The sequence below is a fragment of the Leptodactylus fuscus genome, chromosome 8, assembly GCF_031893055.1.
Source record: "Leptodactylus fuscus isolate aLepFus1 chromosome 8, aLepFus1.hap2, whole genome shotgun sequence".
Classification (NCBI taxonomy): Eukaryota; Metazoa; Chordata; class Amphibia; order Anura; family Leptodactylidae; genus Leptodactylus; species Leptodactylus fuscus.
This window is the reverse complement of record NC_134272.1, coordinates 9,208,738-9,231,444: the sequence shown is the minus strand read 5'-3', so window position 1 is coordinate 9,231,444 and position 22,707 is coordinate 9,208,738. Positions and strand designations below refer to the sequence as shown.

Genomic DNA, 22,707 nt, shown 5'->3' with positions numbered 1-22,707 from the left:
GCCCTATTGACTTGGATATATATTTAGCTGGGTATGAAATAGAAAAAGCCATAAACAGGTGAATGGGAATCCATCAGCTTCATTATCCCGCCAGTAAATGTTTATCTGCTAAATAAGAAGCCATAAACACAAGTCAATTACCTAATCGATACCTTCTCCGAGCGTCTTACGCACGAACCAGCGATGCCGAGACAAACGTCTCAAAGATTTAGCCGGATCATTAAATAATTAGCTTTCCTAAAAATCTTGGGATCGGCCGGAGAACGTAACAAGGAATGGGAAGGGGTCACGTTGTGGGGTTACACAAAGCTAGGACTGTAGTGACAGAAACTGACTGGTAAGGTCATATATTAAAGGCTGGCAGGGGTCCAAAACATGGCCCCCTGCAGATCAGCTGTTTGCAGAGGTTGCATCGCTCAGGAGATCACTAAGAACAACTCTCCATCTTCGCCTGGAACGGCCTCTCCCTGTGTCGTCTTCTGTCCTGGGTTTCAATCTTCTAGGCCTCAGGCAGAGCCGACTGCACATGCCCGGGCCACAAGAAAATGGCCGCGTACACCAGCTTACTGTATAAGCGGCCATTTTCTTGTGGCCCAGACATGCGCAGTCAGCTCTGCCCGAGGCCTAGAAGATTGAAACCCAGGACAGAAGACAACACAGGGAGAGGCCGTTCCAGGCGAAGATGGAGGCGGCGCTGGAGATTTCTCCCGCAGTATTGGGGACGCCCCCAGTGCTGTAAGAGAATTCATTTACATACCGAAGAAAACTGGGATTTCTACCGAACGGCGGCGCGGAGAAGACATCTAAAGGTAGGAGAAGAATAAACTTTCTTAAGGCTATTGCTACGTGTTAGGGAGAAAAAAAAACGGTAACCAATGATAGGATCCCTTTAAGGATACGACCAGCTTTAGAATTATATCAAGATTTTGCATTGCCAAGACAAACAATAAAAATGTATGAAATCCTCCGACCTCCACGACGCCAGGCACATATGACTACAGTCAGAATGTAAGATTTACTGTACGGAAAATGAACGCATTATCCCCCAACCCTTTCATTATTAGACGTCACACTCGGGCGCACTCCCGGGCGGCTGCAACAGGCATGACATGATTGAAGCGAGAGGAAGATGAAGCGGCGGTCACGGTCAGCGCAGCGCTGGAAAGAGAAATGGTGTCGCGCTGCCTCCATGATCCTCCGCTGGCCGGGCCTTAAATCACTGTGACTTTTAATAGAAGAAATAAACTGGTTCAGACCGTATTGATTTCTGGGGAAAACCTTCTATTTTCATGAGTTAGGGGGGGGAGGGGGCGGGTATCAGATCCTTAAAGATACTCTATGGTAAGTGCAAGAATAGAGTCTAAGGCGGCGCTTTTTGTCTCAGATTTTGCTGCGGTTGAGCCCGAACCAAGATCCACTTTAGGCCTCAACCTTAGAGTCTATGTTTTTGGAGCCAATGGGGTTGGGGGGGGGGGGGGGGGTACGTTTTTCCGCAACCCATGAAATAGATAGGATTAGGTATCAGCTTAACACTTTGACATGTCCATCAGAAGGAGATAAGACTCCACCATACATATTAGGCCACGTTCACATCTGAATCGCAACCTCCGGCCCAAAATCACAGATAAAGTCTATCAAGTCCCGCTTTTTGGCTGGCAAAGTCAGGAATACCTGACGGACGCCAACATAGTCAGCGAGGTTCCTCAAGATGCGTGATAGTCCGTCATTATCGTTTAATCCCATCTACTGTTCTTATGACGGACCAGAAGAAAAGATCAAGCCAGGCAAGTGTGAACGCAACCTTAGACAGTCGCCAAAGTCAGCATTAACCTAATGTCTATGACCGTCTCTATTATAATATACCATACAGATACTAATGATGGGGAGGGGGTCGCTTTTCTTCCATGAACAAGATCTAGAAGGTTCTGGAGCAGACTAGCAGCTCTGCAGAAGACGACCAGGCAGACCCTGCAGCATATTGCATCCAGATTCTCATGTAAATTAACAATAAACCTTCCCCTCCAAGTTTTCTGCCATGTTAAATGAAAACAGATTTTCTTTTGCTGGATTTCAGTTTGGAGAGATGAGCCAGAATACAATCGTGTGCGTCTGAGATTACAGAATGGGGGGAGACACGGAGTCCCTGCGGCTGAGCGCCCTGGTATGTGCAACCATCCAACACAACAGGATTTTATTTTACAAGGAATCCTACATGAAAAAAAATAATTCTGTTTGTCCTTGTATGAGATGTGAGACAGAGAGGCCTATGGGTGCCCTAGTGCGTAATATGGCCATAGGTATGAGTCCTACACCAGCCAAATATCGGAGGCCAGACTATGCCAAAGCTGGATATGACCGGCCATATCAGGGGAAAGACTGTGCAGAATATTCAGTCATAGACCTTTCTGTTCTACATCCCCACCCCCACTGTCCCTTCATTTCGGGCCCCTACTGCGATGTCCCACTAACGTTTTCTTCAGATACAAATACGCCCCAATACACATTATACTGTACAACCCAACACTCCGACTGGACCATCATGCTCTAGTTTACATCCATTCCTTACATATTTAGCAAAATGGTGCCGTTCCCTTACATACTAAGAGTAAGGCGGTGACCCCGAGCGCTCCTGACATGTGGAGAAAACAAGATGAAGTGTGCGGCTCCATTCAAGGACTCTGGGCCTGACTTTCCCACACAGCCCCTCATCCTAATGACCCGACATACAATGCGGGGAGGAGAATCACATCCCGCAGCGAGGAATGCCATCGAGACCGCAGCCATGAGTCACTGACATCACAGCCCCGGGGGCGCTAAACACTGCGCTCCACGGCACGGAGTAGGAGACGAGCGCAGCTCTGCAGCCACAGCTGTCTATGGAAATGCTGGACGAAAACCAACTTGGCTCTTGCACAGATTATCCTACTTTCCCATACCCCTGAATGACAGATTTGCCTAGTTAGGACATGACACGTCTTATCCCCTTATAGATTTCCTATAACAAACCCAAGCTTTGCAATGATATCTATGCTGAAAGGGCTTCTCCAGGGGGGCAGTGAATTACTTCTGCTGGGGATTTTAGGGGTTCCAGGTAGGCTTCGACCCTGGGTCATGTGATTGGCACCAGCACCTGGACCCCAAGACCCCGCCTCCTTCTTCCTTTCCTGTTTTCACTGCTTGGTACATGGGGTTGCCTTTACTATAGTGTCCCTATAGGACAGGTAAGTAACTATCAGGGTTATGGTGGGGGCGACCCTGGGGGGCTCAGAGACCTATATACTGATGATCTATCCCAGGGGTAGGGAACCTTCGGCTCTCCAGCTGCTGTGAAACTACAACTCCCAGCATGCTCCATTCACTTCCATGGGAGTTCCAAGAACAGCAGAGCAAGTAGGCATGCTGGGAGTTGTAGTTTTGCAACAGCTGGAGAGCCGTACGTTCCCTACCCCTGATCTATCCTATGGATAGGAAACCAATACACGAGCAGTGATGACCTGACACCTGTGACCCCGAACAGTTGAAGAGGCCAAGGCATTCGCATGAGCGCTGTGGCCTCTTTAATGGATACCGAGCACAGCGCTGTGTATATTGTGGTGGCTGTGCTTGGTATTGCAGCTCTGCCCTATTCACTTGAATGGGACTGAGCAGCTGCTGCACCACATGACCGATGTACGTGACATGATAGGCAGGGGTCTCACGTGTCAGACGCCCATATAATGATCAGTATAAGTCCAGGTAAATGCCCAAACGCTGTCGATGTGACAACCTCCAATATGTAGCATACCTGAGACTGATTCCTGCTATATAAAAGGGATGTCTCACACAAAGCTGAGAGGAGGCCGAGGACCTTACAGGAGACATGCTGCGGAGGAGCGCCATAATCCCGTATACACACAGTGGCCAGGATACAATCCACATAAAGGACGGAGTAGGAGATGACGTCATCGCTTCAAAAAGAGCAAATCCAAACGTGACAAAGGGAGGAGGAAAAGTCAGATGCAAAAATCACAAATGCAGAAATCAGCTCCCCAAAGAGATATAGAAGCAGTTCCCAAGGTAACCTGAAGAATAGCACATCTGGGAGGCAATTCACATTGTATGAGCGAGGTACGCGGTCTGACGCCACAGAAAACGCCACTGCTCGCTCCATAAAGACCCTGACATCAATGCGACAAGACCCCCGAAATCTAAACCAAGAGCGTAAAGAGCTGTGATACAGGCTCTGATTAGATACAATCTGTAACAATGGAGCGTGACTTAAAGGGATATTTTGGGACTTTAATACTGATGGTCGGACTCCTGACACCTCCATGATCAACAAGTCGCAGCACTCAGGAAGGGTGGGGGGGGTGGTCGAGCAGCCTCTTCACTGTATACCAGGCACACTTGCTACAGTATACGGCTCCATATACTATATACAGCAATGGTGGCACAGGGTGCCCTGCAGGAACAGCGCTCCTTCCGGCCATCTACCTTATATATGGCTCCCAGCACCCAATTCTGCTGATCAGTATGGGTTTGGGTGTCGGCCCCCGGCCCATCTGATTCTCTGGATAGGTCAGCAGTATCCATTATGCTTGGATTTTGGACAGCGCCTTTAATTGAATGTGTATAGCCAGAGTGTTATACAGGATTGTACTCGGACTCCCCGTATCCTCCAGCTTTATTAATCAGATTTTGGTTACAGTGAACATCAATGACTTCCTGCGGACACCTCTCATGCCCAACACTCGCCTTGTTCCTGTGTGTAAATTACAGCCCTGGCGTGTTACCCGCTTTCTGCCGCCGCCACCACATTATGTCAACATAACAATTTTCTGGTTTGCAAAGTAAACCGTAAGTGCCCACACAAAGCTTAACCCCGGCGGTGCCCTGACAAAGCGCTGAGGGCTACGGGCGCCAGTCAGATCTGTCCTACACGACCCCATCTGCATAGAGGCGAGGGCACGCTGCCCACTTACTAATCTCCATATGTTAATCTCGTCATGGATTTCACCCGTTGCAATGTATGTAAAAATGTGCAACGTGTGGACAGAGCCAATATGTGAGACAAGGGTCGCCAGGTCTCCGTGCACTGCTATATCAGGGTCCAGTCCTGCAATAACTGCACGTGATGATCTTCAAGGCCTTGGTCGGCAGTGGCGGCACTCACAGGGTGGCCATATGTGCCAGATATCAGGATGTATCGCCAACGTGACCTCCCATATGTCGTGCTGGGGAACAGATTGGCACCTCTTGGCCAGACTATACTACAACGCTGCTCTCCAGACAAGCCGTTCATTACTTACTGCTCAGCTGATAGTGTGAACGCTCTCCACATACTAAACATGGACAAGCCAATATCAGACCCGCTAGCCACCGGGCACATCGGATACACCAGTCAGTGTGTGCCCAGTCTGTCCTACTAAATATCCTTGGGCACCTGTTTTGGGAGTGTGGACTGCAAAACTTTCCATATGGGGTGCACCCGCTGGATCCAGGTACTATTAGACTAGTAGATAAGAGGCAACCATCAACATGGCTGACAAGAGAGGGCTTGTGCAAATTGGCAAGTGACTGGCACATCAACCAATCTTACCATACACCTGCATATTCACTGCCGCCATAAACATCATAATCTCAACTCTCACCCAACAGAAGTCGGGGGAGGGAAGGGTCGGACATGCTGGCTTTCAATCTGCCCGCTCTTTTTGTTCTCAGGGATCTGTCAGTGGTTTACGCGCCTGAGCACATGCACACTTGGTTGATCCAAACATGGGAGATACCGTCAGCCACATATAGGTATCGGATACATATGGCCGGGCCTTGGGGTATGTTCATATGGTGGAATTTGGAGAGGAATATGAGGTAGTCTCCGGTCTCAAAATCCTCTCCAAAAACCAGGCCTGTAGCAGCCACCGCCTATACAATGTGTGAGCGCTTTCCGTGGTCATACAGGAGCAGGACGCACCTAACAAGGTCTGTCACTAGATCGCATTGAATTCAATGGGATTCAGGATGGCCCCCTTAAATTCTCTCAAGTGAACATACACTTTAAAGGGGTGCCCGTTTATGGACACTTACTCCCCCACCCCTTTAAGGCATCAATGGCTTTAATCAATTGGTCATCGAGTTATTCTCCCAATACGCGTGCATGCTCAGTTTGTCTGAGTGTGCATGTGCTCTCTATGGTTAGAGGGAAGTAAGAGGCTGCTCGGATGTGATCCCGGACCAGAGACCCCTCTGCTGCCCCCCACCAATACCCAGAGCCAGGACTGGATCCCTCAGTGCAGCCCTTGCTGATACCAGAGGACAACAGCACGCCATGACCCAGACAGGCAGAATGTGCTGCTGGAGAGCCGGTTGGTACACATGGCCGCCAGCCTCCTCCCCCATCCCCCTTCCTTTAGCCTGCAGAATTTCTCTCCCTGATTTCCAAAAAAAAACCTAACCAGGAAAACAGATGTTCTCATGTACGTTAACCCCTTAGAGACTGGTTCTTAAAGGAGCCGTACACTACATGGTCTGTCACAAAACATTATAGCGAACCTGATCCTGGACTGAGAGGAGCCGAGACCCAAAAAAGCCCCCCCCCCCCCCCCCCCCCCGCAGGTACATATCCTGTCTACCCCAGGTGTGACTAGTGGGTGCAGCTGCCCCTTCAGGTGGTTGGCAGTACAGCGCCCGTCTCTTCAGGATTCCCACATGACATAATCTCACAGCAGCCGCCATGCTGGATGTTCAATATGAACAGAATCAATGGAGATTATACAAGGTGACTGCCAGCAGGTACAGCGCCCCCTACTGGGGGAGGGCAGTGACAGTCTATGAGGGAGTTCCTGTTATTGTATCCTAACCTGACGTAATCTCCTCAGCAGAGCGCCCCCGGAGTTACAGGCAAAGGCAGGACCTGTACATGTACTGTACATGTATGTGTAATGTGCACAGCAGTATGTATGGTCCATTTATGTATGACAGAGGTAGGATAGTATACAGTACATGTATGACAGAGGTATGATAGTATACAGTACATGTATGAGAGGTATGGTAGCTATACAGTACATGTATGACAGAGGTAGGATAGTATACAGTACATGTATGAGAGGTATGGTAGCTATACAGTGCATGTATGAGAGGTGTGATAGTATACAGTACATGTATGACAGAGGTAGGATAGTATACAGTATGTGTATGACAGAGGTATGATAGTATATAGTACATGTATGACAGAGGTAGGATAGTATACAGTATGTGTATGACAGAGGTATGATAGTATACAGTACATGTATGAGAGGTATGGTAGCTATACAGTGCATGTATGACAGAGGTATGATAGTATATAGTACATGTATGACAGAGGTAGGATAGTATACAGTATGTGTATGACAGAGGTAGGATAGTATACAGTATGTGTATGACAGAGGTATGATAGTATACAGTACATGTATGAGAGGTATGGTAGCTATACAGTGCATGTATGACAGAGGTATGATAGTATATAGTGCATGTATGACAGAGGTATGATAGTATATAGTACATGTATGACAGAGGTAGGATAGTATACAGTACGTGTATGACAGAGGTAGGATAGTATACAGTACATGTATGAGAGGTATGGTAGCTATACAGTGCATGTATGAGAGAGGTATGATAGTATATAGTACATGTATGACAGAGGTAGGATAGTATACAGTATGTGTATGACAGAGGTATGATAGTATATAGTACATGTATGACAGAGGTAGGATAGTATACAGTATGTGTATGACAGAGGTATGGTAGTATATAGTACATGTATGACAGAGGTAGGATAGTATACAGTATGTGTATGACAGAGGTATGATAGTATATAGTACATGTATGACAGAGGTAGGATAGTATACAGTATGTGTATGACAGAGGTAGGATAGTATACAGTACATGTATGACAGAGGTAGGATAGTATACAGTACATGTATGAGAGGTATGGTAGCTATACAGTGCATGTATGAGAGGTGTGATAGTATACAGCATATGTATGACAGAGGTATGGTAGTATATAGTACATGTATGACAGAGGTATGGTAGTATATAGTACATGTATGACAGAGGTATGATAGTATATAGTACATGTATGACAGAGGTATGGTAGTATATAGTACATGTATGACAGAGGTATGGTAGTATATAGTACATGTATGACAGAGGTATGATAGTATATAGTACATGTATGAAAGAGGTATGATAGTATATAGTACATGTATGACAGAGGTATGGTAGCTATATAATACATGTATGACAGAGATAAGGTCCATGAGTATATAATATATCTAGGACCAAAGCACCATCAATACATGTATGATACCTTTTATATATCTATTCTCCATGGATGGGACTGAAAAATGGTCCATTTTTGTAGGATTGATGTATAAATATACTGCACATGTATGTATGTATGACTGATGGACAGTCCATGTATGAGTGATGTACCGTATATCAGTAATATATGGGTGTACAGCTGATGTACAATAGATGTATACACGATGGATGTATGACAGACATGTATGACTTATGTACATGATAGACAGTGTATGATATATATATATATAACAGACGTACTGGTGCTGTATACACAATGTATGAGGTATATATGACAGATATACTAGTGCCGTATACAGGGTGTATGAGGTATATACTGTATGTACTGGTGCTGTATACACGGTGTATGAGGTATATATGACAGATATACTAGTGATGTATACACAATGTATGAGGTATATATGACAGATATACTAGTGCTGTATACACGGTGTATGAGGTATATATGACAGATATACTAGTGATGTATACACAATGTATGAGGTATATATGACAGATACACTAGTGCTGTATACACCATGTATGAGGTATATATGACAGATATACTAGTGATGTATACACCATGTATGAGGTATATATGACAGATATACTAGTGATGTATACACCATGTATGAGGTATATATGACAGATATACTAGTGATGTATACACCATGTATGAGGTATATATGACAGATACACTAATGATGTATACACGATGTATGAGGTATATATGACAGATACACTAGTGATGTATACACGATGTATGAGGTATATATGACAGATACACTAGTGCTGTATACACCATGTATGAGGTATATATGACAGATATACTAGTGCTGTATACACGGTATATGAGGTATATATGACAGATATACTAGTGCTGTATACACCATGTATGAGGTATATATGACAGATATACTAGTGATGTATACACAATGTATGAGGTATATATGACAGATATACTAGTGCTGTATACACCATGTATGAGGTATATATGACAGATACACTAGTGATGTATACACAATGTATGAGGTATATATGACAGATACACTAGTGCTGTATACACCATGTATGAGGTATATATGACAGATACACTAGTGATGTATACACCATGTATGAGGTATATATGACAGATATACTAGTGATGTATACACGATGTATGAGGTATATATGACAGATATACTAGTGCTGTATACACCATGTATGAGGTATATATGACAGATACACTAGTGCTGTATACACGGTGTATGAGGTATATATGACAGATATACTAGTGCTGTATACACGGTGTATGAGGTATATATGACAGATATACTAGTGATGTATACACAATGTATGAGGTATATATGACAGATATACTAGTGATGTATACACAATGTATGAGGTATATATGACAGATATACTAGTGATGTATACACAATGTATGAGGTATATATGACAGATATACTAGTGCTGTATACACCATGTATGAGGTATATATGACAGATACACTAGTGATGTATACACAATGTATGAGGTATATATGACAGATACACTAGTGCTGTATACACCATGTATGAGGTATATATGACAGATACACTAGTGATGTATACACCATGTATGAGGTATATATGACAGATATACTAGTGATGTATACACGATGTATGAGGTATATATGACAGATATACTAGTGCTGTATACACCATGTATGAGGTATATATGACAGATACACTAGTGCTGTATACACGGTGTATGAGGTATATATGACAGATATACTAGTGCTGTATACACGGTGTATGAGGTATATATGACAGATATACTAGTGATGTATACACAATGTATGAGGTATATATGACAGATATACTAGTGATGTATACACCATGTATGAGGTATATATGACAGATACACTAGTGATGTATACACCATGTATGAGGTATATATGACAGATATACTAGTGCTGTATACACAATGTATGAGGTATATATGACAGATATACTAGTGATGTATACACGGTGTATGAGGTATATATGACAGATACACTAGTGCTGTATACACCATGTATGAGGTATATATGACAGATATACTAGTGATGTATACACAATGTATGAGGTATATATGACAGATACACTAGTGATGTATATAGCCCCTGTATACTCCCCGGGTACCACATGACGGTGGCTGACAATGGCGTTGCCCCGGCACTCCGTCCGTCCGTCAGTCAGTCAGGCAGCCATGTATACACATAAGATGGCGGCCGGCCCGTCCTCCGCTGCCCGCACAGGTGTCTCACCTGCTGGTACTCGCTGTCCTCCGGCTTGAAGTCTCCGCTGATAAACTCCCATTTGAGGCTGAGGTGCGGCAGCCGGTGCAGGAGGTTCACCCACCACGGCGGGGTATAGCTGATGGCGGCCGCCATGTCTGGAGCTCACAGCCGCTCAGGGCCTGCCGTTCATGGGGTGCCGGCCGCTGATGTCCCGGGGTCCGCTCCCAGCTCAGGCTCTCCGCCGGCCGGCCATTCTCCTGCTATCCGTGATCACGTTATATCCTGCGGCGTCTCCCCAGGTGATCCCCGCTCATCGTCATCATCCAGGGCCCGGCTACCGGCGCTGCTCCGGGGGCCCCCGGTATCCCACTCCCGAGTTCTGCTCCCCAGATCCGGCTCTTTGTTCCCTGAGACTCGTTGTGCTCCAGACCCCGTCCGCCTCCTCCTCCTCTCCCGGTCTGGCCCGGCCTTCTCTCCGCCCTGCCCCCGCCAGATCCGCCCTCACCCCCGCCCAGCCGCTCCGGGAGACCCTGCGGTACCGCCATGTCTGACACTGACTGCCTGCGTCTGTTCTGCGACTTCATGATGCCAATGTGCACGGTGACTTCAGTGCGATATCCCTGACATGCGGCATATTAAGTGGCCATTCAGCCCCTGTCACTTGGGCTAGAGCCAATATGGCGACCTTGGCCACCACAATAGCACCCCATAGGGTATCATTGTATATAAAAGACACTGGCCTGTGACCAGCGTCACCCGGCGACTCCCATAGTGCGACCAGTGATCGCCATGTGATCAGGATTGAGTCGATCTTGAGATTTCAGGATCGATTTTAAAATCCGATTTCCGATCATTTTTCAGCCGATCCCGATCGTGAAATTTGCTCGATCGCTTATCGATCACCCCCAGTCAATGCTTCTCTATGGGAAAAGTCACTTTTAGGGTTGAGTCGATCTTGAGATAACCTCCGACCTCGATCCCGCTGGAAAAGATCGGGATCAGAATTCCAATCGCAATCGTGAAATTTACTCAATCGCCGATTGCAATCCGATCTTTTCCAATCGCTCAACCCTAGTTGTGATGGCGACTTCTAGTCACTTTGCTCATGAGATGGGAATCACGGCCAAAGTCACCCTGTAACCCTCTCCTAAGTCAGCAAGATTCAATTTTTGGCAAAAGTGACATTATATCGCTTACGGCGAGGGCTACGCCATGACATGTCACACACTATACGTACACGGCGTTACATTGTCACATGTGACTGCAATGCAGCAGTCGCAGAACATCCAAACCTGTTGTATTTTGGTTGCAAGTCACATGTAACTTTTTTTTATTACCAAGGACTTCACATGCAACATATCAGCGACACGACAACTTTGGCTGTGACTCCCGTTGCACGACCACAGATCACCGTGCCACGCTGCGATTCTTTCACCAATGTCAGTGATGGACTCAAATTGCGGCCCTGAGGCTGCGGCGACTTCTAGTCACAAAAAGACTGAGCGCTGCCGGATTTTCTGTGACTAGAAGTCGCGGTCGGAGCAGCCTCAGGGTCGCAATATGAATCCATTCCCTGATATTGGTGAAAGAATCGCAGGGCGGTATGGTGATCTGTGGTCGTGCAACAGGAAAAGTCACCAAGTAGTTCGAGCTTAAAGGGGCTCTATCAGCAAAATCATGCTGCTAGAGCCCCACAATATGTGTGAATAGCCTTTAAAAAGCCTATTCAGGCACCGCTGATGTTATATTAAACTACCCCCCCCCCCCGTTGTAAAATAAAACCCTAAAAAAGAATATGATCTACTTACGCATCGTGCACTGTGGGCGGGCATTCAGGGTGCGCCGTCTTCTTCATCCACGCCTCTTCTTCCTCCGATGTCCTCCGGTCCCGTCCTCCTCCAGCGCTCACGAGCAGACACTGATATAAAAAAATGGCCTGGGCACATGCGCAGTAGCATGCGGCTTCTACTACGGCTACTGCGCATGCGCCCAGGCCATTTTTTTTTTATCAGTGTCCGCTCGTGAGCGCTGGAGGAGGACGGGACCGGAGGACATCGGAGGAAGAAGAGATGTGGATGAAGAAGACGGCGCACCCTGAATGCCCGCCCACAGTGCACGATGCGTAAGTAGAGCACATTATTTTTTAGGGTTTTATTTTAAAACGGGGGGGTAGTTTAATATAACTTTAGCGGTGCCTGAATAGGCTATTCACGCATATGTGGGGCTCTAGCAGACTGATTTTGCTGATAGAGCCCCTTTAAAGATCTAGTTACACAACCAACGTCCAGGTGGGACGAGCACCGATAGACAATATAGGACATCACTCACTTGGATCGGATTTTACACCAGTATGACGCAGGGGCCACAACACCTGCCATTAACCCAAAGATCGCCACGTTGCAACAACGCAAGTTATGAACGTGAACTGGGTGAACAAAAAACCAGTGCACATTGTGACCCCGTTCACTCACATTACTTGCAATGTTACAGGGTGGCGCAGTGATCATTGGTCGTGTGAAAATACCTATAGGATAGATTGTTGATGGGGGGGGGGGCTCAGCGGTCCTGAGAATGGGGGGTTGTCAATGGTGGTTAAAGCTAAAATTGTCTGAAAAACCCGTGTGGGTAAGGGCTAGTTCACACGGGCACAGAGGGGGCGGATTATGGCACAGAATCCACGTCATAATCCGCCCCCTCACAATGGTGGTCTATGGAGAACGCTAGCGTTCTTTTTTTCCGGAGGAAAAAGCCACGACAGTTGTGGCAGGCGGATTTTGGCTCCCCGCATCACTCTCAGTGCCAAAATCCGCCCTTCCGCTCCACTTTTGTCCACCAATTTCCAGTGGACCTTGCAACAGAGTCACAAATGTGACCGTAGGGTGACGCTAGCGTTCAGCTCTCAATCATTCGGGTCCACATGGGGTTCCAAAAGTTGGGAGAGCCTGTCTGCTTAAAAAGTGGTTACCTGTGGACCCCATAGACTATAATGGGGCACACTGGGTGTCTGTCAGGATTCCGATGGTTTCATACTCGGAGGACTGGACCTTTCTCTCAGCCGATTTTAGGCGGAATCTGCGGCAAATCTACAGAGACTCAAACGCTAGTGTGAACCAGGCCTAGCGAAGCAGTGTTGGGTATATTATGGTGAATATTGTCAGTCTGACATTTTAGGAGAGGGGGCGCTCTCCTACAACATATTCTTACCCCGTCTGGTTTTTACGTTTCGCCTTTCCACAGTACAAATGGAGGCTTTGTTCCTCGGCGGCCTCGTCTTCGCTCCTCACGAGCCGCCGGGGTAAAAGTGTTGATTTGGGGAGAAAATTTGCCAAGACGTATTGTTTATGCTGTCAGATATAGGCCATTAGATTGTGAGCTCTGCCGGCGACAGGGTCTGATAGGAGGGATTACAGCCCTTGTACAGCGCTGCAGCGTATGACGGTGCTATAGAGGTGGAGAATCAATCCAATACGTGACCGACTGTCGGCCAGTGAGCCCATTTATTAGATCGGTAACCTAGATCAGACAGAATCCAAAGAAAATGAGAAAATATATTAATTGTGCCTGTCTGGACGCGGCCGGCGCCGAGAGGAAGATAATTTCCTGCCTCACATTTACTAAGTGGCGCGGCAATAACTAAAGACGTGGCGTGTGCTGATAGTATCTGCTCTATTATCTGTCCGCCCGGCTGACCATACAGCCGATAACAAGCATCCTTAATAATGAGAGTCGCCCATGTGCCCAGCGATAGCCACTCCAATAAAAGAAGGGTAACTGAGCTTGAAGAGGGGCTCCGGGGTGAGGTCATGGGCCCTGGGGGACCCCTGAGGACTAGGATTGGTCATAGTAGGGATCATCCCCCGCCATACAACCTATATAAAGGCTGCTACACACGAGCCCGTACTGTCCGGCTCTGTACACTGTGCAGATGCAGCTGATCGGTGGGGGCGCCGGACCTTTCCCATTTTCATATTGACTGATGCTATGAATAAGCCATCAATATATAAGCTTAGAAGACCCCTTTAATGCCCAGTCGTTTTCCAGTAGTGTTGTGTACATGGACATGGTGCCCCTCTGTGTAACGCCCCTTGTTCAGGCTCCCACTGATCTGTATGGCTACGGTCTATGGAGGAAGGCTATTGCTTGTTTACAGGCTTATCTTCCATACACTTCACATCCATACCTGTAGGTCACTTTGGGAGTTGTAATAAAGATGTCAGCTCCTTATGACGGATTTGTAGGGCAGCGGAAGGTCATAGAGGGAACACTACTCATAATAGAAACATAAAGAGGAATTGCCGTTTGTGCAAGATCCTAATACATGTTAAAGAGGAACCATTCCAGTCTCCTGACGTGTCCGTCTTAGGCCGGGTTCACAGGGAGTATTCTGGCTCGTCATTTGGTACGTAGACGCCGCGGGAGGATTTGTGGGCCGTATACGCTCCCATTGTTTTCAATGGGAGCCGGTACCGTACACGCGGCGCTATTTTGTGGCCGCAAAATCGCGCCGTGTGTACGGTACCGGCTCCCATTGAAAACAATGGGAGCGTATACGGCCCGCAAATCCTCCCGCGGCGTCTACGTACCAAATGACGAGCCAGAATACTCCCTGTGAACCCGGCCTTAGACTCGGTTCCCACTAAGGAATATGGAGAGGAATTGGAGGTGGTCTTGTCTCAGATTCCTCTCCAAAGTCCGTCCCTGTGACTCCTACAATGGAAGATGACACTCTTTCCGTTGTGGCTTTGCTTGACCAATACCCTCAATGGGACAAATCAGACAAGGCCCCACCCCATTGACTCTGCAGGTAAGTGGGAAGCTCCAGCGGGATTCTTTTTGTTGCAACGTCATAGAGGGCAGAGTCTGGACGGGCGGAATATGGTGGAATCTGACTCAAAATCAATTCCAAATTCCGTCCTGTGAACCTGGTCTTAGTAGACAGTTGTATTCCCTGTAAAACAAAACTGAGACATCTTATCTCACGACCTTTCATTGTCTTATTCCTCTGTTATTCCTCCTGGAAATGCTTGTGGTCATCTCTCTTGTCAATAACTCTTAACTTTCCACACTTTGATACTGTCCTGAATGTGTCAGACTATATATGATGACTCCCAGTTGTCCATTTCCTTATTAATTTGCAGGAGACATATCAATCATATAGTTATCAATCCATAAGATCTGATTGATGGCGAATGATTAAACAATCAGGATTATTGTCATGTCATAGAGAAGTCGATCTAACGCCCCTGAAAGGTTAGAGAAGCGTCACATTAGTCCAAAGAGTAATAAATATTTATATATAGTCTGTGCTATAAGCAGCCGGCCGGATAATGTGCAGGGTCATGTGAACATGGAGAGTATCAGGCGACGTTCACATCTGCGCCGGAGTCTCAGAGAACTGCCCGGACGACTTTGTCTCCGCTGTTTTCAGTAGAAAATCGAGACCCGATTATAGTCAATGGGGTCCGTGTGTTACCACCTGTCCCCAATGGGACCCAAATCACGGAGAGGAGGTGATGGTGTGAAGCTCACATCATCCATACATCACAACTACTTAAAGTGAATCAATATACGACTAGAATGACCATTGATAGTTATTCCACAGATTTCAAGAAGCCTCCAGCAACGGGTTACCTGGCACGGACTACATCTCCCAGCAGGCCTCTGCTTTGAAGAAACAGAGTGATGCAGGGGTAGGGAACGTACGGCTCTCCAGCTGTTGCAAAACTACAATTCCCAGCATGCACACTTGCTCTGCTGTTCTTGGAACTCCCATGGAAGTGAATGGAGCATGCTGGGAGTTGTAGTTCCACAGCAGCTGGAGAGCCGAAGGTTCCCTACCGTGGGATTAGAGCTTGATCACACTATACTTGCTCCGCTCTGACTCGCTACAAGTGATAGATCAGTGACACGGGACCTAGTTCACACTGCAGAGCCTAAGTGTATTCCATGTGATGAAGCTTTGGCCTCTCTCCTCTGCCTCCTGCTTCTGATAGGTTTCACACTGTGTATTCTTACAAGCAGAAGGCAGGGAGGAGCAGTGTGAAGCTGCAGCTCATAGAAATACTCTGGAGATTCTGCACACAGCACTCACAGATAGTATAGAAAAGCAGTGTGCGAGTCAAAGGAGTTTTAAACAAGATGGAGCTTGCCGGGCAAAGGAAAGTGCCTGACAGCTGCCACCAGGGATTTGTTAGGTGAAGGTGTAACCCTGTAGATGCCAGGAAGTTATCCACACAGGAAAGACTGACTTCATATCTTTATATAAGCACTAGAGATGAGTGATTAGTATTCGATCGAATCCCCGCCATAGGTATCCGTGTAAGTGGCCGAACACCAAGGGGTTAAGTGCATCAAATATTCGATGCGTTTAACCCCTTGGTGTTCGGCCGCTTACACGGATACCTATGGCGGGGATTCGATTGAATACTAATCACTCATCTCTAATAAGAACATGCTCTAGACCAGGGGTAGGGAACCTTTGGCTCTCCAGCTGCTGTGAAACTACAACTCCCAGCATGCTCCATTCACTTCCATGGGAGTTCCAAGAACAGCAGAGCCAGTATGCATGCTGGGAGTTGTAGTTTTGCAACAGCTGGAGAGCCGTACATTCCCTACCCCTGTTCTAGACTGATGGAAAACCAGGTGATCATAAGGTTCAAAACATAAACGAAAAACAGAGCTGGGATAGTGATATGTAGTCACAAGTTACTCCACCCACTCTTTGCCATGTGGATGGTAGAAGAAGGGGCAGAGGGGGTGGAGTAACCTTGATGTATGTGGTTGGAGTTTCCCTTTAAATGCAGCAGTGGCGATGAGGAAGATAGTCTACAATATAAAAGCACTGAGTCCAGGGTTAAGCAGAGTCTTTGGTGAAGATTTATTGTAAAGTCATAGGCTGTATATATTTACACAGGATTACATGCCGATAGTAAAATCCACACTATGTACAAAATCTCAGTAATAGAAGGTAGAAAACACAATAAATAATTCCTATCAAATAGCTCAGGATTCACGGAGAAGCCCTTGTTATGCCTCATTGACATCTACTGGATTTCTTGCATTTTTATGCCATCATTTTTGCAAAAAAATAAAAAAAAATTGCCACAGTCTTGGAGTGACAAATCTGGCACATGTGAATGAGGCCTTAGTGTTGAATGATAAGTGCTTTACCTCTTATCGAACAGTCTTTGAATGAAGGAAAAGATTAAAAAAGCCTGAAAAAGCTCAGACTACCAACAATTCATGTTCAGCATCAGTCATATATGTTGTGATTATCTGAACATATATAGCAGAGCTGAATTTGTCGTAAAAAAAGAATCTGTCGCTGCCCCGTCCTTTTAAAGCTGCTGCTCCACTGATTCCGGCACAGTTGGAATTTTTTCTCTAGCCCCCACCATTCCAGAGCAATCAGTGTTGTTAGTTTAATACCGATTAAGCACTCGATTGTCGGGTGGGCGGTCCTTGTTTCTGTCCAGCCCTGGGCCCGCCCACCAGACAGTTAAGAGGTTAGTATTAGTATTAAATTAACTGATTGCTCAGGAACGGTGGGGGCTAGAGAAAAAATTCCAACTGTGCCGGAATCAGTGAAGCGACGTCTATCGATTGATGTGAAGAGTTGGAGTTGGCGAAATGTTTCCTTTAAGAGTGCCATTTGACAGTGTTCGGTGTCAAGAAGACGCCATTTTTTTGGATAATTTTGTCTTCTGCAGTTGGTATGATGTCAAATTATATACTATATACTGTATATCTCTCTCTATATAATAGTTTTCTTCATAGGGAGTTATTTGTCTTGAGCTTACTGGGAGATCTGGAGGGAATAGTTTATAAGTAATGTACGACCAAGTAGCTCAACCCGAGAAGCAAGTCCTGTCCTTGGCACAAGCTGAGCATATAGAAGTACGCTCAATCCTGGGCAGCGGCTTTACTACAATTCTCTGCAGCGGCTGCCAACGTGGGACGGAGAAGTGTGCCCCGGGCAAATCGCTCCTTCCTGGGGGAACTCTGCTCTCCAGAACCCTCGCTGTTATTTTTGGCTTTGTATATGGGGCGTTTACTATAAAATACACAGATATTCACCCTGACGGGCTCCATTTAAAGACGCACTCCGGCTATTTATTCTGTGTATTGAATGCAGCATCGGCCATTATTATATAGTAATGTAGAGACTCTTGTATAGCTGTGTCTGTTATCTGTCTCCTCTTGTATGGCCTACATATCCCAGGATGCTTTTGGAGACAGAGGGGGTGAAGTCTCATCACAATGCCCTTGCTCTGGGTCCTAGCTAGTGGTAGATCAATAACAGAGAATTTTTTTAGTGCATCTTCAGCCTGTCTGGTAGGTAGAGGATAAGTCATGTTTGTGGTGCAACCCCTTTAACATACTGAAACAGGTTAACTGGCAGTCCCATGTAAAGCTATAGAGAAATTAGTGGTATCTAAGCATTGAGCAAACTCGGCTCTGCTACATCCATTTGTATTCCAAGTAATTATTGTGTCTGGCAAGTCATTCATGATCAGATTGGACTGAGCCGCAGAATCTGGCCACGTACGGTCAGTCGGTATTATAGATACTGTGATTGTAGACAGACAGTACAGAGAAAGTCACACGTAATAAATACAGATGTAGTGAGAGGGGAACGAATTTACATGTCAGATGAGCACAGAGGGGTCACCGATCTCATCATATATTAGTTACTGATCAGGTGACCACGTTGGGTACCCAAGGGCATATCAGCACCTTGACCTGTGATCCTTGACGGCCAGTGGCTGGTCACAGCGATCACCTGAGCCCCTGCATTTCGTACCCAAGTGGTCTGAGGACTGGAGGTAATGGGGGATGCGCTGTCCAAACCAAGGACATATGTAGGGAGTATCATCTGTCTCTCGATTTTTTTTTATTATTATTATTTACCCCTCACCCAGTTACTTACATAGACATTTAGGAAAACCCCTTTAATGGCCATCTTGTCTGTCTGGCCGCTTCTGCGATTAGCAGATTGGCCTGTTTTTCTAGGGTTGCTCTGACATTGCTCCCTATAATCTGGATTAATCAGACATTATTACATTAAGCAACACTATAGGTTAGTCTGATATAAAACATAATTTCATATATGTAAAGTCTTCCCTTATTGGTCAGGACGGTCCCTTAATGTCTAGGCAGAATATAAAAACCTCTCCAAATATTTTCCCATCTCTACATCAAGAAAGATGTTGCTTGAATTCACACACTGCAGTACTGCATGCGTGGACCTGCCTGTTTAATCTGATGCAGATTTCTTGCAAATTTTACATTTTGAAGGGGACCTGTCACCACCTCTACCTCTTTGCACCCTTCAGTAGGCGCCGCTCCACTGATTTCGATGCAGTTGGAATTTCTTTTCTAGCCCCTGCGGTTCCCGAGTAATCAGTGATGTTATATTCAGCACCCAACTGAACTCCCTACTCTCAGGTGGGCGGTTCCTGGTTGGAGCAGACAGACAGGGACCGCCCACTGACAGTAGGGAGTGTCGTTAGTATATTGAGTACTTAAACTACCAGCGCTGATAACTCAGGAACGGTGGGGGCTAGAGAAAAAATTCCAACTGTGCCAGAATCAGTGGAAAGGGGGCTAGAATTGGAGAGTTGGTGAAGGTGGCAAAAAGTCCTCCATAATGTATAGGGTGAAACCCATACCAAAAATCTGCATGTAACTCAAACTGCAGATATGTTCTGTAATCTGTGGCCTTAGGCTACAGGTGACCCACTGGAAAGGGTAACTATAGAAAGAGTTTTGCTAAAAGGCATCCGCACCAGGTCAGATCGTGAAGGCACTAGTGACAGCACTTCAGCCATTTAAAAATCAGAGTCCTTCCTTCTTGCAGGCCGTGAAGGAGACACAACAATGATGTCATCAGAATCATCAGAGTGGGGATCTTCGGCGGGTGGGTGGGACTTGCCTGTACAAAGAGTTATATACATCAGATGTAATGTAGAGTATTTTAGGACACTGCTGGTAACTGTGCTATAACCCAGAGTCACGTACCAGATGGTGATTGCCGGGACACCGAGGTGCGGGAACCTGGCCTCTTGGTTTTTGGCTTTTCCTCTTCTTCTTCTGATATCATTTCTTCAATTAAGTCCTCACTGCTATCACTGGCTGAGAAGTCATATAGATATAGTGATAGTACATAGGGTGTGAAGCTGTGAGACATCCCCATGCTGTAGCGGGTATGGCCACTACACCTGCCAACTTGGTTCATCCCTTTTAAAGGGGTTTTACAGTTCCAAAAGGATTTTTCAAGGGATAGGCCATCAGCATGTGATCCGTGGGGGTCAGATCAGAGGTTATGGCACCTCCAGGCATCATTGGATGGGGAAATATCTGCAGTCTGTTTCAGTAACAGCAGCAGGGCTGCAGCCTTGTCCACTGTATAGCGGTGTTTCCAGGAACTAGGAGCAGCTTGTAGATGTTCCCCACTCACTGCAGAAGCTTCTAGTGCCTGGAGGCTGCTGTAACAGCTGATCTGTGCGGGGTCTGGGTGTTGGATCTCCACAGATCAGATCCTGATGAATTATCCTGTGGATAGGTGACCAGTGTGGAAAATCCATTTGAGCCAAGAAAACACCTTTAAGACTTTAAAGGGATCCTATCATTGGATACCCTTTTTTTCTCCCTAACATGTAGGAATAGCCTTAAGAAAGTCTATTCTTCTCCTACCTTTAGATCTCTTCTCCGCGCCGCCGTTCGGTAGAAGTCACAGTTTCCGTCGGTATGCAAATAATGTAAGCGGCCATTTTCTTGTGGCCCGGGCATGCGCAATCAGCTCTGCCCGAGGCCTAGAAGATTGAAACTCAGGACGGAAGAAGACACAGTGAAGAAGATGGAGGCGGCGCACACAGTGAGAGGCCGTTCCTGAAGAAGATGGAGGCGGCGCTGGAGAGGTCTCTCGCAGCACTGGGCCTGCCCCCAGTGCTGCGAGAGAACTCATTTGCATACTGACGAATTCTGGGATTTGTACCGAACGGCGGCGCGGAGAAGACATCTAAAGGTAGGAGAAGAATAGACTTTCTTAAGGCTATTCCTACGTGTTAGGGAGAAAATAAAGGGTATCCAAGGATAGGATCCCTTTAAGAAATTTTAATCTCACGCAGGATTCAGAACTATACTGGTGAGAATAGGAATAGCAGCCATCAGTACAATACTGATATACTTGACATCACTAGACTATCTACCCTTCCGAGGGGCTGCAGACTCCTTAATGGCAGAGACAGATGAATTACCTAGTGAGTGATGGAGATTCTGCCCCGAGGATTTCCTGGACACTGGAGATCTTGCGTTGGATCTGGGGCTCCTCCTGACCGGGCTCTGTCTGCCTTTCATCTCGTCGTGTCTGAGATAAGAGAAGATGTCAGAGAAGTCGGTGCTGTGCGAGCGAGCGGCCTCACGTGCTAAGTATCTGCAGTAAAATCCTCGGCAGTCATATAAAGACACAGTCATCTCTAAAGCAAACATTGCACAGGCCGCTCGTAATTCCTGCAGATTTACATGACATGGTCAGATGTGACACGTTAGGAAGCGCGGCCATAGTGAACTCAAAGGGAAGGGGGGGGGGGGGGGTTTATTAAAACCAGTGCAGGGGAACGTGGAGGTGATAGGAAGCGATCACAATCCGGCTCAGGAATCTCTGCCATGTTTGCACTAGTGTTATCTCATCTTATACTATAACACTGCGTTCTACGACGCTCCTAATACATTCTGTACCTCTGTCCAAGCATATGCGCGCGGGCCGAGTGTGCACGAAAGGCGGACTGTAGAATGGTCACATGGTCGTCATCTTTGCTGGTCTCTTGCAGGTCTTTACTGTTCGATGTGCTGCTATCCTGCAGAAAAGGTCACAATATTAAAGGGGTTTTCTAGGATTTCAGTATTGATTGCCTTCTCTTAGAATAGGTCATCCATATTAGATGTGTGGGGGCCAAACTGGAGGATTAGCTGATTGATGCAGCGGCGACCCCGATTTTGCCTCACAGATGTCATGTTCAAGTGAACAGGACTGAGCTGCAATACCAAGCACAGCCACTATACGATGTATGGCGCTATGTCTGATTATAAAACCACTTGTCATAAATGAATAGTAAAAGTGAATATAAGAAACTTTGTAATATATCTCA

The 22,707-nt window shown here is 46.4% G+C and overlaps 2 protein-coding genes across 5 annotated transcripts in view; both read right to left on the bottom strand.

Moving 5' to 3' along the window:
- Positions 1 to 10,986, bottom strand: part of TTYH3 (tweety family member 3) — an 82,852-nt gene extending 71,866 nt beyond the window's left edge. For all 4 annotated transcript variants that reach the window (XM_075284708.1, XM_075284709.1, XM_075284710.1 and 1 more), the window contains exon 1: positions 10,586 to 10,986. In XM_075284708.1, the coding sequence (XP_075140809.1) occupies positions 10,586 to 10,711 (126 nt within the window). In that variant the 5' untranslated portion in view covers positions 10,712 to 10,986. The remainder of the gene's footprint in view (positions 1 to 10,585) is intronic.
- A 6,907-nt stretch (positions 10,987 to 17,893) lies between these two features.
- IQCE (IQ motif containing E) overlaps positions 17,894 to 22,707 on the bottom strand; it is a 31,906-nt gene continuing 27,092 nt past the window's right edge. Inside the window, exons 21-24 of the mRNA XM_075284707.1 lie at positions 22,298 to 22,416; positions 21,817 to 21,926; positions 20,579 to 20,692; positions 17,894 to 20,492 (exon numbers count right to left, since the gene is read on the bottom strand). Coding sequence (XP_075140808.1) covers positions 20,389 to 20,492; positions 20,579 to 20,692; positions 21,817 to 21,926; positions 22,298 to 22,416 — 447 coding nt within the window. The 3' untranslated portion in view covers positions 17,894 to 20,388. The remainder of the gene's footprint in view (positions 20,493 to 20,578; positions 20,693 to 21,816; positions 21,927 to 22,297; positions 22,417 to 22,707) is intronic.